Here is a 14,785-nt window from a genome sequence, read left to right on the forward strand (position 1 = left end):
AAGTGCAAATCAATCCCAGAAAAACAGCAAAGGACCTTGTGAAGTTGCTGGAGAAAACAGGTATACAAGTATCTATATCCACAGTAAAATGAGCCTATATCAGCATAACCTGAAACGCTACTCAGCAAGGAAGAAGTCATTGCTCCAAAACCACCATAAAAAAGCCAGACTACAGTTTGTAAGTACAGATGGGGACAAAGATCTTACTTTTTGGAGAAATGTCATCTGGTCTGATGAAAATTTAACTGTTTGGCTATAATGACCATAATTATGTTTGAGGATAAAGGGTGAGGCTTGCAAGCTGAAGAACATCATCCCAACAGTGGAGCATGGGGTGGCAGCATCATGTTGTGTGGGTGCTTTGCTGCAGGAGGGACTGATGCACTTCACAAAATAGATGGCATCATGAGGAAGGAAAATGATGTGGATATATTGAAGCAACATCCTAATACATCAGCCAGGAAGTTAAAGCTTGGTCACAAATGTGTCTTCCAAATGGACAATGACCCAAAGTATACATCCAATGTTGTGGCAATGGCTTAAGGACAACAAAGTCAAGGTAATGTCAGGAGGTGTATGTAAACTTCTGAATTCAACTTAGCTAGGGAGCCGCGGAGGCATTCACTAAAGTACAGGGGTTTCAGTACAGCGACGCACAAGGGGCGTGGCCATGACATAAAACAAATTTCAGGTCAGCGCACATGCGCATTATAGTGCCTTCTTTCCGCGGGCGTTTCATATTTTCATCGCGGGCTTCAGATTGTTTACATTGACACTATTGGTACAGTAATATTTACATATTTTAGCGTGTGATTTTGGATTAATCTACTTTGCCAAACTGACATATTAAATTTCAACATCACTTTCTATTAGCGGCAAAAAAGGAAAATAATTCAACCGTTAGCGATGTGGGTTATCATCATCATTCACTTTTAGTGCGCATGATCGGTGACCTATGCAAATTTTGAATTAGGAGAACGCCTACACTACCACGTCACATTTTTACGCTGTACTGAAATCCCTGGAAATAAGTGACTGCCGATGTGCGGAACAACTAATTTCACTGACGTTTAAATGAAGATTTTGAAGTCGCCTGCTCTAAAAAATTAAAATCGAATAAAAGACACCTAGTTGAAAATAGCCTTCTTATTCAACGAATTAAAAAATTGCATAACTAGACTAAAACCATCATTTTCTTGGCTACTTACTCAAAAGCATATATATATTTTTTATGAGCAAAATGAACACGTCAACATGGTCACCTGAAGCGGATATCCTGCGCTTGAAAAAGCATGCACGGCGGAAAAATAACATACAAGTATGCAGAGATTTAAAGAAGACTCAAATGTAAAAGCATCCACAGGGACTTCCAAACATTTGGAAATCCGATACCCACACCACCACCAAAGTGATTTAATAACTACTTTGCGGAGTTTGCTTGTCTAGCGAGGACATTTTCCTATACGCGCTGCAAGTGAGACAGGGAAGAAGCACGTGCAGCCTGGTTGAAATGAAACTTTGTATCTGCTCTAGATATCCTCTTTTTTAAATTTTTTTTAATAATATTTGTATGATTAATTCTATATAAAATATGTAACCTCAAAATGACAGTCATTTAAGCACAGTCTCTGTAAATATATAAAGCCAAACACAGGGATGTGCACAGACGTTTCAACAAAACGTTAAATATATTAACAAAACTCTGACTTCCTCACAAATTAATCAGTTCAAACAGAGACCATGGTCTTCTTTAGTATTCACTTGGTTTATCACAAGAGCAGGCAACAGCAAAGGAAACTATGCCACAATGTGTATGTTTTCTATGCTACTAGTTTCAAGTGTATATTTAGAATAAATGACTGCACCAAAGAGAGGGACATAGTTTCACTAATCATTTGTTTATTTTGCACAAGACAATGTGGGAAATTAAAATTATTACAAAAAAAGGTCTTGAACTTTGAAATAATATAGTTATTTTGTTTAACCTTTATTATATTCACCTGCAGTGCCTTGTCAAATGTATGCATATTAGCGCATTTTAATTAGTTAACGCCTAATTTGCATATCAATGTGGCGATTGTGATGACGTTATTAGACACAAATTTTACTGTATTCATCTGTAGTGTCTCCATTAAGTACAGTACATTAGCCTGTATGGCCATGATATATTGCCTAAGGTAACTTAATATATTAGCTAGTAGCTCATGATTCATGCATGTTAGCAAGACACAAGTTAACTATATTTGTCTTTTGACTATTTAGCTGTAAAGTCGAGGCACTGGTAGCTCCACAGGGAGGGCATCGGAACTCAACAAAGTCTCATCGCCTGACCTGATATTTCGATTTTTTATTCAATAAATATATTTGTTTGACAGGGAAGCTGTGCGTAAACAGGATATATATATATATATATATATATATATATATATATATATATATATATATATATATAATTAAAAAAAAAATCACCCCTGAAAAAAGGGCACTTTCTCTTGAGGAAGAAAAAGGGCAGGTGCTAAAGCCCCCTTTGATGTCCATATGTGCACGTGCCTGGCCAAACTTAAATGTGAAAATTTTGGTCTGTTTAATGGGGGGAAATATTAACCAACAAGTAATTCCAGTGACGACTAGCAGCATCAGAACAGTTTAGTCGACTATTCTAGCACATTACATCCTAATGTGATGTACTACACATGTGGTTACTCTGCTAGCACAGTCCTAGCACCACCTTTTAACCACATTTACAATTCATCACATTAACTGTGGACATGTTCCACTAAGACAATAATAAAGTGTCCAAATACATTGCATCTTTATGTACTGTGAAAACCTATTAACCAACTTTTTATGAAATGTTTCCTTTCAAATAGTACAAATGGTAATTTGTTGTGTAATGCAATGACATTCATACATAAGTGTGGCCATGTGAAACTTCTGCAAAAGAAAGAAAAACTAAGTCCATCTGCCTTGACTGAATTCAATGATTACCATGATACAACGACCCAAACAACTGGAAACACTGACTGACGTACTCATTGTCTATCCACTGACAATAATGGGCTATTGTGTTAGCAATAAGTCTCAAAGTCTTGACACCTTGACGTTTATAGGAACTGCACAAAGCACACACACTAAATCCATAAGACAGATAAAAATACACACATAAGGTGCACATACAAACCAAAGGAGGACTAAAAATAGCTGAAGTAACAGATTATAGTGGCTGGAACCCTTTTCGGGGTCTGTGTCTATAGTCTGTGACAATTTTTCTCCTTGATTTTAGCTGCTGTTCAGACTGACCTACACAACCCTTAAAATACATAAGTCACACATTTTAGGGTTCTCCTCCATCAGCATACATCATGCAACACTTAACTATATGTACTGCAATGGAAACAAAAGTTGCTACATTTGAAATGTAACATTTTAATAGGTTGGATGTTTGGGATTCAGATGAGAAAGAACTGGGAGTGTTAAAACGAGCGATGAAGCAAATTATCTATTGTTTCGCTAAAGCATTGACATACTAAAGGTCCTATATGAATTCTTTTACATGTTCAGACTTGTATAGCACCAACATTGCCTGACTATGACGTGCGTGTTCATAAAGCAGTGATCAGCAAAACTGTCCTTCTATGAAATACAAAACAATAACATTATGTTTCCATGACCTTCAGGTGTTCACCAGGCCTATTCTGAGAAGGACATGTTTACTGTTAAATCAAATTAAAACACAAACTATTTTATTCCATACTCAAAATTACACTGAAATGCAAGGAGTTAGTGTAAAATGATCAAAAGTTTTAAAAGCAAACAGAGTGAACACATAGTTCTTTTTTTCCCCTCGGATCTGTTAAGTAATTTTAAAATCCAATTCACACAAAACAATTATTTGAATACATCACTACTGAAGAACATGTTTTCAATTTCTGAGTTGAAAGACATTTTGGTATTTTTTCTGGGGCTTGTAGTGGTTTAACCAGAGATGGTAAAAAAAAAGTAAAAGGTTTTAAGTTGCAAAAAAAAAAAAAAAAAATTATAAATAAAATAAAAAATATGTTGGCATAAGTAGTAATTAAGCAGTGAAACTTTTTGAAAAAAAATATTATTTGCCTTAGATGTGGTCACACATACCTTTGCACAGCTAAATATCCTCGGGCGAAATACAGTCATCTCAATGGGAATCTGCACGTGAATTTTATATAATGGACTTCCGGTGATAAAGAATTTCCCGGTCATGTCTAGAAGTGGGTAAGAAGCAGATCAACATTTAATTCCTTTTTTACCATAAATTAAAGAATGTGAAAGTGGAGATTTATAGTAAAAAAGGACTTAAATATTTATCTTCTTCTTACCCACACCTTTAATATCACTTCTGAAGATATGAATTTAGCCACTGGAATCTTATGGATTACTTTATGCTGCCTTTATGTGCTTTTGGAAGTTTCAAAGGTCTGGTCACCATTCACTTGCGTTGTATGGACCAGCTGAGATAATTTGTGATTAATTTGTGTTCAGCAGAAAAAAGTCATACAAATCTGTGAACTATCATTTTAAGTTGTGTACCTATTTGTCAATTAAATAGTTGAACTGTCAAAACGTGACTGACACATTTCAGGTCCAATGGATCAAAGGTGAAGCGCCTAGTTCACCGACCTCAGTGAAAAAACATTTTGTAAATCATTTCTGGAAAACACATTTCCCGCGAGAGAACATCACCTGGGGAACTCCGTGTTTTTCCCAACATAATGGTTTCATTTTCTGTGAGAGCTCCCAGTGCAGGTGATTGGCTTGTGTGTGACAGGTTGAGTGCTCGTTTGGGTGGGACGTAAACAGCAGGACGAGAGCCCGAGCACCATCTGTCTGCCTCTTTAACCACCGGGAAAGAACCCAGCACCGGGGAAATCCACCCGGCCACACAGATCCATGTTGAAAATGAACTTTGCAGACGACATTCAAAATATAAGAATATTCCAGATGAATATTTCCCCCAGATGACTTGACTCTTTGTCTAACAATTGAACTCCTCTGAACACAAAAGCACTCACCGGTAATTCCACACTGACATCTGATCCGTCCAGCAGCAGGACTCTGCATGTGATGGCGTCTTTGCTGTTGCCCGCAGCGGGAATGTGTACTACGGTTCCTCCGATCACTACAGTCGGCGCGTGAATCACCTGCTGCTGGTGCGCCTGAAGAATTGTGTTTCCGCCTCTGCCGGTCCCGTCCAGCTCGTCTGACGTCCGAAAACGTCTCTTTGACCGACGGCTAAACGTCCTGCGGAGAAACCCCATCATTTTCCCCCACTGGGTCGCGAGACAACGCTTTAATCGACCAGGGAAAACGGCACCGGTACCGGACTGCTAACGGCGACACTCAGGAGGAAGGCATCCAGCTGTTTCCCAGGCTTTCCGCGACGGCGGCGTCTACCGGAATGAGACGTGCAATGCAGTGTGGACAAGTCGGGATACAGGGACCTGTCACGATCTCCGTTTCCTATCTCGAGGACTCGTGGCATACGGGCGAGGAAACACGAGCACACCTGCGGTGTCAAAAGCCACTTCCGTTCAATCTGTATTTTAATAAATACTCCTCGCGCTTTAATTGAACTTCGCACGCTTACCGGGGTTCGGGTGAAAGACGGCGCGTGACTCCTTCGCTGGTTCTTCGTTTCTGTTATCGATCGAAACTGATGTACCTCTCAGGTAAATCAACCAGAGGAACTGGCCAGGCGACCTGTTCTGCGCAAGCGTTAAATCTCAGAGCAACACTCAAACTTTTTTCCCTTTCGGGTCAGCGTGCGCAAGGCAGCGCTACCTGGTGGCAAGTTAAACACTGATCTATGTGAGCGAGGTTACCCTCGAACACTGACTGAATTCCCCAGCAACGATTAAGAAAATCAAGGCAGCCTTCATAGCATACTGTGCAGTGAAATTGCGTCAACTCTTACTGCCGTTATGACCCAATCGTCAGCATTTCATGCACGCATGTTTCCAATCAAACATTCCCCAAGCCATCATGAATAAGAGAAGAGGCACAACGTGATAAGAATTACACATTTTATTATTTATTAGCAGAGGTGAATTTAATTATTCTAGCAGTAGTGGCTTTGGTTTATGTATAGTATACCGTGTTTGTTTTGGGGACAGACTCAGAAAGTGTGTGTGCACTGCAGAATTCTGTCAGCTTTAAATGTCAAAGTGCTTCATGTTTCTCCTTGATCCGCACAGCTGTCAGGAGAGCCGCAATAAGAGAAGAGATTGTCTTTATCCAGTCACGCCCCCTAATCCATGCCCCTTTTTCCTATTTTCATCCATCTTTATCGAAAGTCTGATCACAGTAGCAGAGCTTCAGGCTTATTGTCTGTTTTTTTCAAACACTCTTGTAATGTCTCTCTCTTCTCATCAACTCTTAGGTGTTTGGCTTAGTTTAAATCTCTCTCTGTACACCCTCAGAATGGCCTCGCACACAAAGGTGAATTGGCACTGAAAAACAAATGAGCATACACAAATAAGTAACAATGGCACATCCAAAATAAATATAGTATTACTTTATTTTTGAGCTGAACAGAAACAAAGATTTTTAGAAGAATATCTAAGCTCTGTTGGTCCACACTATGTGAGTGAATGGTGGGCAGAACTTTGAAGGTCCAAAAAGCATATGAAGGCAGCAAAAAAGTTATCTATAAGACTCCAATGGTTAAATCAATATATTCAGAATGGTTATGATAGGAGTGGGTGAGAACCAGATATATTTAAGTTCTTTTTTACTATAAATTCTCCTCCCTGCCCCGTAGGTGGCAATATGCATGAAGAATGTGAATCGCCAAAAACAAAAGAAGAAGAAGAATGTGAAAGCGAAATTTGTTTCTCATCCACATTTATCACATCACTATTGAAAATATGTATTTAACTACTGCAGTATTATGAAATACTTTTTATGCTGCCTTTATATGCTTTTTGGAATTTTAAAGTTCTGGTCAACATTCACTTGCATTGTATGGACCAACAGAGCTGAAACTGTTTGTGTTCAGTAGAAGAAAGTCATATACATCTGGGATGGCATGAGAGTGAGTAAATTATGAGAGAATTTTCGAATTTCCATTTTTGGGTGAATACTTTGCGTTCATTAGTTATTGCATTTGATTTGAGGTATGTTCCCACTGAATATGTATGTAAGAAAAAGTGTGTGCACATGTCTGTATGTGAGTTGTACCGATGTTTGAACCAGCATGGCCCTCTGTTCTCTCAGCATGATAATGATCTCTAGGGGATACACTGGCTTTTCCTTCTCCATCAAGGTCATGGCTGTCTCCATGGTGATCAGCACACCTGTCCGCCCAATCCCAGCACTGCAGAAAAACATTCTCTAAAGTGAGATGAGTGTCTGATAACATTTGTGTTTGCTGTTTTAAATTTGCTCACCTGCAGTGGACCATTAGAGGCACAGACTCCCCCCTCATACTTCTCACTGATTGGACAAAATCCAGGAAGTCTGAGGAATCTTCTGGTACCCCATGATCTGGCCAGGCAACATACTGCAAATGAGTGATTGAGCGCTGCTGTCCCAACTGTCAAATAGGGGAGTGGGGGTAACCGAGAGAGAGAAATAGGGTGAGGCAGAGTGAGACAAAATGCTTGAATGAGTTTGCATAAAAGCCTAGACAAGTCTAAGCATGCCTGTGTTTTGCCTTATACAAAAACATATTTATATGAAATGTTCCAAGAATGAAAACACTTTTATTTTCATTTTCAGGTGTAATTCTATTACTGCAGACAAATCGCAGTTTTAAAAAAATGCCTCAAATGATGTTTCTATAAGATCCAGTTTGCTGTCATACTTTAAGACTGATGTGTATTTTTTATGTTAAATAAAAATATGCTCATAGATTGATTTCACTTGTGTACACATGCTTTCAAACATTGTTCTGCTTGTTTGAGCTTCCCGACTGCTGACTTTTTCCAGACATTTTGTGTTTGATCAATGTTGGTGTAGGGTGTATTTGGGAAATCTGTTTGAAAACAATGTTTATCTTTGCAATTCCATTTGGTATTACTAGTGGTGCAGAAATTATACACTTTTAGCTTTAAAAAGAAAATTCTGTCATAATTTACCTTGCCTCATGTCATACCAAACCCATTTGACTTTTTGTTTTATGTGAAATGCAAAAACAGAATTCTGAAGGAATATCACCATCTGTCTTTTCAGTACAATAGCAATTTATAGTGAATAGCTTTAAAGCCTAAAATAAGACCAGATCCAAAAGTATCATTAAAGTATTCCATGCAACTTGGGCATCATAGTCCAAAGCCCCATTCACACATGCAGCGACTTTTAGAGACAAAGCAATATGATCTTGATGAGTTGGCGACTTGATGTGTCCAGCAACTTCAGAAAGTTGAGAAAAGTTTAACTATGCAAATGAGTAGCATGTTTCCGCAGCGGCAACCATGAGGAGTGAAGATTGTGTCAGTGGATCTCACGTCTTCCGTCTCCTGTGAGATAATGGAGTTGAGTGCAGAAAAGACGGAAAAGTGAGAGTTTCTGTAGTTCAAAATGGATATAATAAAAACGTATGCATGGAAAAGAAATTGTAGGCAGTATGAGTGAGTTTGAATTGTATATTGATAGATTGTTCATCTTGCAAATTATATGATGCAATGAGCATGTTTGCAGTTCATATAAAAACACTCTCCCCTGCAGAATGTACATTTTTACTGAACTGATTTCCTGTCAAATTAGAATGGCATTATAAAAATAGTTTGCAGGGTAGATTTGATTCATATATTGATCTTGTGCATTCATCTTGTTAATAATATGATGCAATGGGCACTGCTGTAGTTTAGTTAAACATTTTCTCCTGCAGTGTCATTTTTTAGAGACAAGTAAACTGATTCCTTGTCAAATTAGAACGATATCTTAGTTTTAACATCAATATGTCTGTGAACAGATTTTCTGAAGATATGGCAAGACCAGTGGGCCAGACATGCAATCCACCAATATTATTAGAGCAACAGCAGTAGCAATGCCCAAAAGTGACTTCACAATGCAAAGACTAGAGACTTAAAGCGATAAAGTCACTGCATGTGTTAACAGGGCTCAAGTCCTATAAAGGCATTTTATTCAAAGTCACAACAAAGTTGCACATTTTTTCATGTCAGAACTTGCATTTTTTATTTTTCCTACTGAAACAAGTAGTGGGGGTGGGACATGTCAAATGACTCATCATTTAAAAAATTAGCCAAGAGGCTTTAGTTTACAGCCACACACACATACCCCTATCCACCGTGCTGCTCATGTCAGAGCCGCTTACTGGGGAAACTTGAGAAGCGATCTCAATACCGGCCAGCTTTTCCAAAGACTTGAGAACCGAACGACGATCTAACCGACAGCATTAATCCATAAACAGCTCACACACACAGCACATCGCAGTCTTTGCTTACGATGAGGCTGGAGCTGTTGTGCAAGTCCAATGCAGATACATGTGGTAACAAGTGAGTAAAATATAATATATCCATGTTTTGAAACACAATACACTAAACAAAGAACACTTACTTGAGCTGCATATACAAAGAAATCTCTGGCTGCACAAAAAATGTAAACAAACTTTTTTATTTACAGCAACTTTCCTTGCATCTAGCTCCTGCATTGGCGCATCCCATTTAAAAGTGATCATCCCTATGCGCTATTTTCTTCTAAAACAATTACATCCACTGTAAGAGCTTCAGGTAGCTGGAAGGTGATAATGGTCAGACAGAACTCACTTTCTAAGTGATTTTTATTGGGGGGGATACAGCATGGATCAAGCTCCCTTCGAAGTGCCCTGTGGAGGTATGATCAGCTTCAGTTAGAACACAGCCAGACGCACTGAAGAGTTGTAGGAAGAGGATGTGTTCTCGTTTTAGAAATCATTTGACTGGACAATGTTTCTCAATCTCTGTGTGACGTTATGGATGTTCCCGAGTCTTTATGGACAGAAGAGAGAGACTGTAGATTGTATATGCTTATATCTTATGAAAATGCATTGTCAACTTTTAGAAGTACACTAGCATATAAATGACCTTAAAGCTAATAGATATGGACTAAAAGCAGCTAACAATATGAGAGTAAATCATAAATTTTTGGAAGAAAAATTCCTTTAAAACAGTATTTCACCTCCAAAATGACTAAATACACTGCTATTTTTGTTACATTTCCCTCAGTTTTGTCATGATTTTATAAGTGGAGGCAAAAGGAACAAGTGATCTTTACGTTCTTCATCTTGAATAAATGATTCACAGTCTGAGGGCTGAAGTGGGAAAAGAAAATCACTTATTGTGACAAATTGTTGGTTCAAACACTCACACGCTGCCATTTTTCCTGTACCCCCAATCAGGGCCAGTATTCACAAAGATTTTTATATTACCACTAGGAGTTATCCAAAGAGTTCTTAGCTGAGAGTTTCTGCTTAAACCAATTCACCAAAAAAATAAAAAAATAAATCTTAAGGTAAGAAGGCATCCAATAAACGTAAATCCAAAGTGATTGGTAAACAGAGAACCGCTATTTGTCGTCAAATTCATTATAGACAGACACACAGTAAGTGTATATTATAACATTTATTTATTTATAACCTGGCTTTTAAAAAGACTACAAGCTAAAAAATAGCTATGGATAATACAGAACCCACACATAAGAAAAGATAAAGAAAGGTTTTTGCGTATTGCTCCACTAGGAAACACAATTAAAAGGAACATTTGGAAGTGGTGTCACCATTAAAGTGAAAAATGAAGCATGGGAACAAATATTTTACCAATTAAGATAATGCTAATTCAAAATAACCACTTCAGAAAAGGGTTAACCCTTTCCTATCACAAAACATCTCAAGTATTTTATAAACAAATTCATCTCCATTGTGATTAGATCGGTCACTGTGAGCCCATTTTGAACATTTTTAAAAACAAAGCCATGCATCGGATGGTTTGTGATATACACTTCTTGAGACCTCAAGAGGACTTCTAAACTGTTATAGGTTAAGGATTTACTTGTAGTGTCAAAATGCTCCATGAAATAATCTTAGATTAAACATATACAAGTCCTATTTAAGTCCCTTTCAAGAGTTGCTCCTAAATTTCCGAGTTAGGAGTACATTTTAGCCTTAGGAGTTTTTGTGAATACAAGCCCCAGGTCTTTCAACTATTTTCTTTCCATTTCTTTACTTCTAGATTTGAGACACACACACACACCCTACATGGACGATGAATGTGTGATGTAACCTCCGTCTGCTGTCCGTGCTGAGATTAACTCCCACCAACAGAGACAACAGATGGGTTTCCATTCTCCAGCAATGATAGTTTGTGTGTGTCAGTGAGTGAGGGTGTGAGCATGTGCATATACATTTGTGTATATGGTTCCATGCTCATCGCCACAGCAGTATGTGACCTATTTGCCATGTTCACCACACAAATCCCACATGTTTACACTCTCTAACACAAATGGCTTTCCCATAAAAAATGCCTAAAGCCACAATACTCGGTTTTATACAAAAAGTTAAACTCCAGTGTAATGAGACGGACAGAAGCATGAGTAATGGCAAACATTTGCATAGAGAAAACAAAATCTAGACTAGGCTAAAAATCGAGGGAACAATATATGTTAATGAAATGGTTCTAGAGCATCTGTACCAAAGATACAGCTATTGATCATTTGATAAAAATGTGTGAGGTTTTAATAGTGGATTTTCAGATATGATGGATTGTGTTGGATATAGTTGTTTTAATAATTTTTTCTCATTGTTTTCTACAGGGGTTCTGTCCGTTACACTTGTTGCTGAATAAAGTTACCTGAGTATTTGAGAGTGTAAGTTCTCTGGTAACATATGCCAGGTTACACTCTTCTGAGTGACAGCACACCTGAAGATACCCATAATCCTTCTCTTCAGGAGGGTGCGGCCAGTATTGGTGGCACTTGGTCTGTGGAAATGGAAAAGAGATTACTGAGCACAGCAAAAAAACAATTGCACTCCTCTCTCCCTTCCTCACACAAACGGTTTATTAAATCATTCCTTTGGAAAAGAATGCAGAGCGCTTGGTTACCAAGCAACAGTCAAGCCGATCCGAAGAACACGATAGTCACAATAAGCTGTCCTTGGGGAGCTGGAGGTGTTGTGATGGGTGTTTAATGGGTATCGTCTGATTAGGTAGAGTGAGTGTGTGTGTGTGTGTGTGTGTGTGTGTGTCAACTTTGAGAGCCCCTGTTTGTAAGTGCTTGTTTGTTTTAAAAGTGAGTTCAGGTCATGAGTATATCTGTGTGTGTGTGTGTGTGTGTGTGTGTGTGTGTGTGTGCGTGTGTGTTTATGTGTGTGTCAACTTTGAGAGCCCCTGTTTGTATGTGCTTGTTTGTTTTAAATGTGAGTTCAGGTCATGAGTATATCTGTGTGTGTGTGTGTGTGTGTGCGTGTGTGTGTGTGTGTGTGTGTGTGTGAGCGTGTATTTATCACTTTGTGGGGACCAAATGTCCCCATAAGGATAGTAAAACCCGAAATTTTTGACCTTGTGGGGACATTTTGTCGGTCCCCATGAGGAAAACAGCTTATAAATCATACTAAATTATGTTTTTTGAAGTTTTCTGTGAGGGTTAGGTTTAGGGGTAGGGTTAGGTTTAGGGGATAGAATATAAAGTTTGTACAGTATAAAAACCATTATGTCTATGGAAAGTCCCCATAAAACATGGAAACTCAACATGTGTGTGTGTGTGTGTGTGTGTGTGTGTAAAGTGCAAGTTTATTAAATGGAAAGTTTGGCCAAAAATTTAGATTCTGTCTTAATTTACTCACATTCCTGTCATTCCTTTCTTCTGTATAACTTTTTTCATATGTGTAACACAAAGGGAGATATTTAGCAGAATGTCCAAGCTGCTCTTTCCCTAGACATCAAGCACTTTCATTGTCATTCTTATTTATGCAATAAAAGTAAATGATGAAAGAGCTGCTTTACATCCTGCTAAATATTCTCCTTTTGTGTTCCATGCAAGAATGGCATTAGTGTTTGGAACAACATTAGAGTGAGTAAACAAAGACTTTAAATTTTTGGGTGAACTATACCTTTAATGGGTCCACGAGAGAAAACCAAAATATTATCAAAATTTTAATAACTACAGTCTTGACATTTGACATATATGTTTCATGTGAACATTTATTGATTATATGCCACATTTTCGCTTGTAACTTCACGACAAAAAAAGAAAATACCGAACATAAAATATCACATACCATTACTTAGAGGAGGCAATTATTTTTAATAGATCATTAGATAACCCAGATGAACCACATTGTGCACACAGAATCTGGCTCTCTGGCATCTTGCTATCTTGCTACAATCATGTTAGTTTTCCTAGATCAGATGACGTAATCAGAAATGCTGTAGTCATGGAAAGCTAAACCAATAGTATTGGGTTCAGATTGCTCTAACCAGTGGTGATAGTCCTCCATATTTGGGCAGAGTGTCATGTGATCAATCACTCTAATTTTGAATCGATGACTCAAATGGCACAGAATGAAACTCATTCTGTGGAATCTCATTACTAAAATCATTTCTGCATGCTTTGCAAATCTTTAGTCATTGTGGTATTTGCAAGTATAATTAGTTCTTTTGTACAGTTATTATGTTTTATTTGTTTGGAGAGATGTTTTTAGCCATAAATTATATTTGTCTTTTGATTGCTTTGTTGTATCAACACAAAATGTTTCTGTAACAGATGATTGGTATTTACACACTAATATATATATATATATATATATATATATATATATATATATATATATATATATATATATATATTTTATTTTTTATGTATTTTTTTTTTTAAGTTTTCTTTAAAAAAATTATACCAAACACTACTTGTTTTGTTGTTGTTGTTTTTTTTTGTTATAAGCCTTTAATATTTGGTATGCCACTGAAACAAGAAATCTTTAAAAACACCCTCAGAGCATAAAGGGTTCATTTTACAGCACACTGTAAAAACCTTGTGTGTATAAGCTTCTATGTAGTTGTGTGTGCAGTTTTGTTGCAGTACCCGTCCTCTTTCGGTCAGTGTGGTCAGCATGACGATGATTCTGACATCCTGCTCCCACACACTCCTCCAGAAGTGTGTACAGGTGTGTGGCAGTGGACCCTGAGCTGCTATGTACTGCAACATGCAACCTGCTGGTTCAGTCTGACACACACATTTTAAAGTCTTTAATGTGTCATCCAAAGTAACCAAAATTACATAATAAATACAAAAAAACACTATCTAGAAACAATGATTACTCTGTGTAATGAGCACACATACAACAGATGTGTAAAGCAACACTCTTAGACACACTTTAAAAGTGGCAGAAGCCAGTAGGTACATGTTTTTATGTTTCATTGGTCAATACAAAGTGGTCTAACTGAAGCCTAACGGGTGGATGCAGCTTCACAACAAACCAAAAGCTATAGGTTACTGATGCCATTGTGGAAGTATATTATTTGCACAGTGTCCAATAATTGGGGAGTTACCAAGATAAGGTAAGTATTGTTCATTGGTCATGTGATCTTAATATGGCAGCTTAACATGAGGGGTAACCACTCTTATGCAGAATAAAACAGTAATTCCTTAGGCCGCTGATATGATTATCTCTTCAAAGTGTACATCATTTATAACATATTTGTCAATGGTAATATTCCTTTTGTCATGTTTAAAACATTGTGAAAAAAGTTGTAAAGTGCATCTCTGGAACACTGTATCAGTGGACAGTTTAATATCAATGAATAATACTGATACT

At 37.7% G+C, this 14,785-nt stretch overlaps 2 protein-coding genes across 3 annotated transcripts in view; both read right to left on the reverse strand.

The window, feature by feature from the left end:
* The window catches only part of LOC127655996 (band 4.1-like protein 4B), a 35,961-nt gene extending 30,141 nt beyond the window's left edge, over nt 1-5,820 (reverse strand). Inside the window, exon 1 of the mRNA XM_052144107.1 lies at nt 5,049-5,820. Coding sequence (XP_052000067.1) covers nt 5,049-5,297 — 249 coding nt within the window. The 5' untranslated portion in view covers nt 5,298-5,820. The remainder of the gene's footprint in view (nt 1-5,048) is intronic.
* Nucleotides 5,821-6,056: 236 nt separating this feature from the next.
* The window catches only part of LOC127655639 (tyrosine-protein phosphatase non-receptor type 3-like), a 51,209-nt gene continuing 42,480 nt past the window's right edge, over nt 6,057-14,785 (reverse strand). For both annotated transcript variants that reach the window (XM_052143549.1, XM_052143550.1), the window contains 5 exons: nt 14,053-14,193; nt 11,823-11,951; nt 7,425-7,570; nt 7,216-7,351; nt 6,057-6,485 (listed from right to left, as the gene is read on the reverse strand). In XM_052143549.1, coding sequence (XP_051999509.1) covers nt 6,405-6,485; nt 7,216-7,351; nt 7,425-7,570; nt 11,823-11,951; nt 14,053-14,193 — 633 coding nt within the window. In that variant the 3' untranslated portion in view covers nt 6,057-6,404. The remainder of the gene's footprint in view (nt 6,486-7,215; nt 7,352-7,424; nt 7,571-11,822; nt 11,952-14,052; nt 14,194-14,785) is intronic.

The sequence above is a fragment of the Xyrauchen texanus genome, chromosome 15 (assembly GCF_025860055.1).
Source record: "Xyrauchen texanus isolate HMW12.3.18 chromosome 15, RBS_HiC_50CHRs, whole genome shotgun sequence".
NCBI classification, from domain to species: Eukaryota; Metazoa; Chordata; class Actinopteri; order Cypriniformes; family Catostomidae; genus Xyrauchen; species Xyrauchen texanus.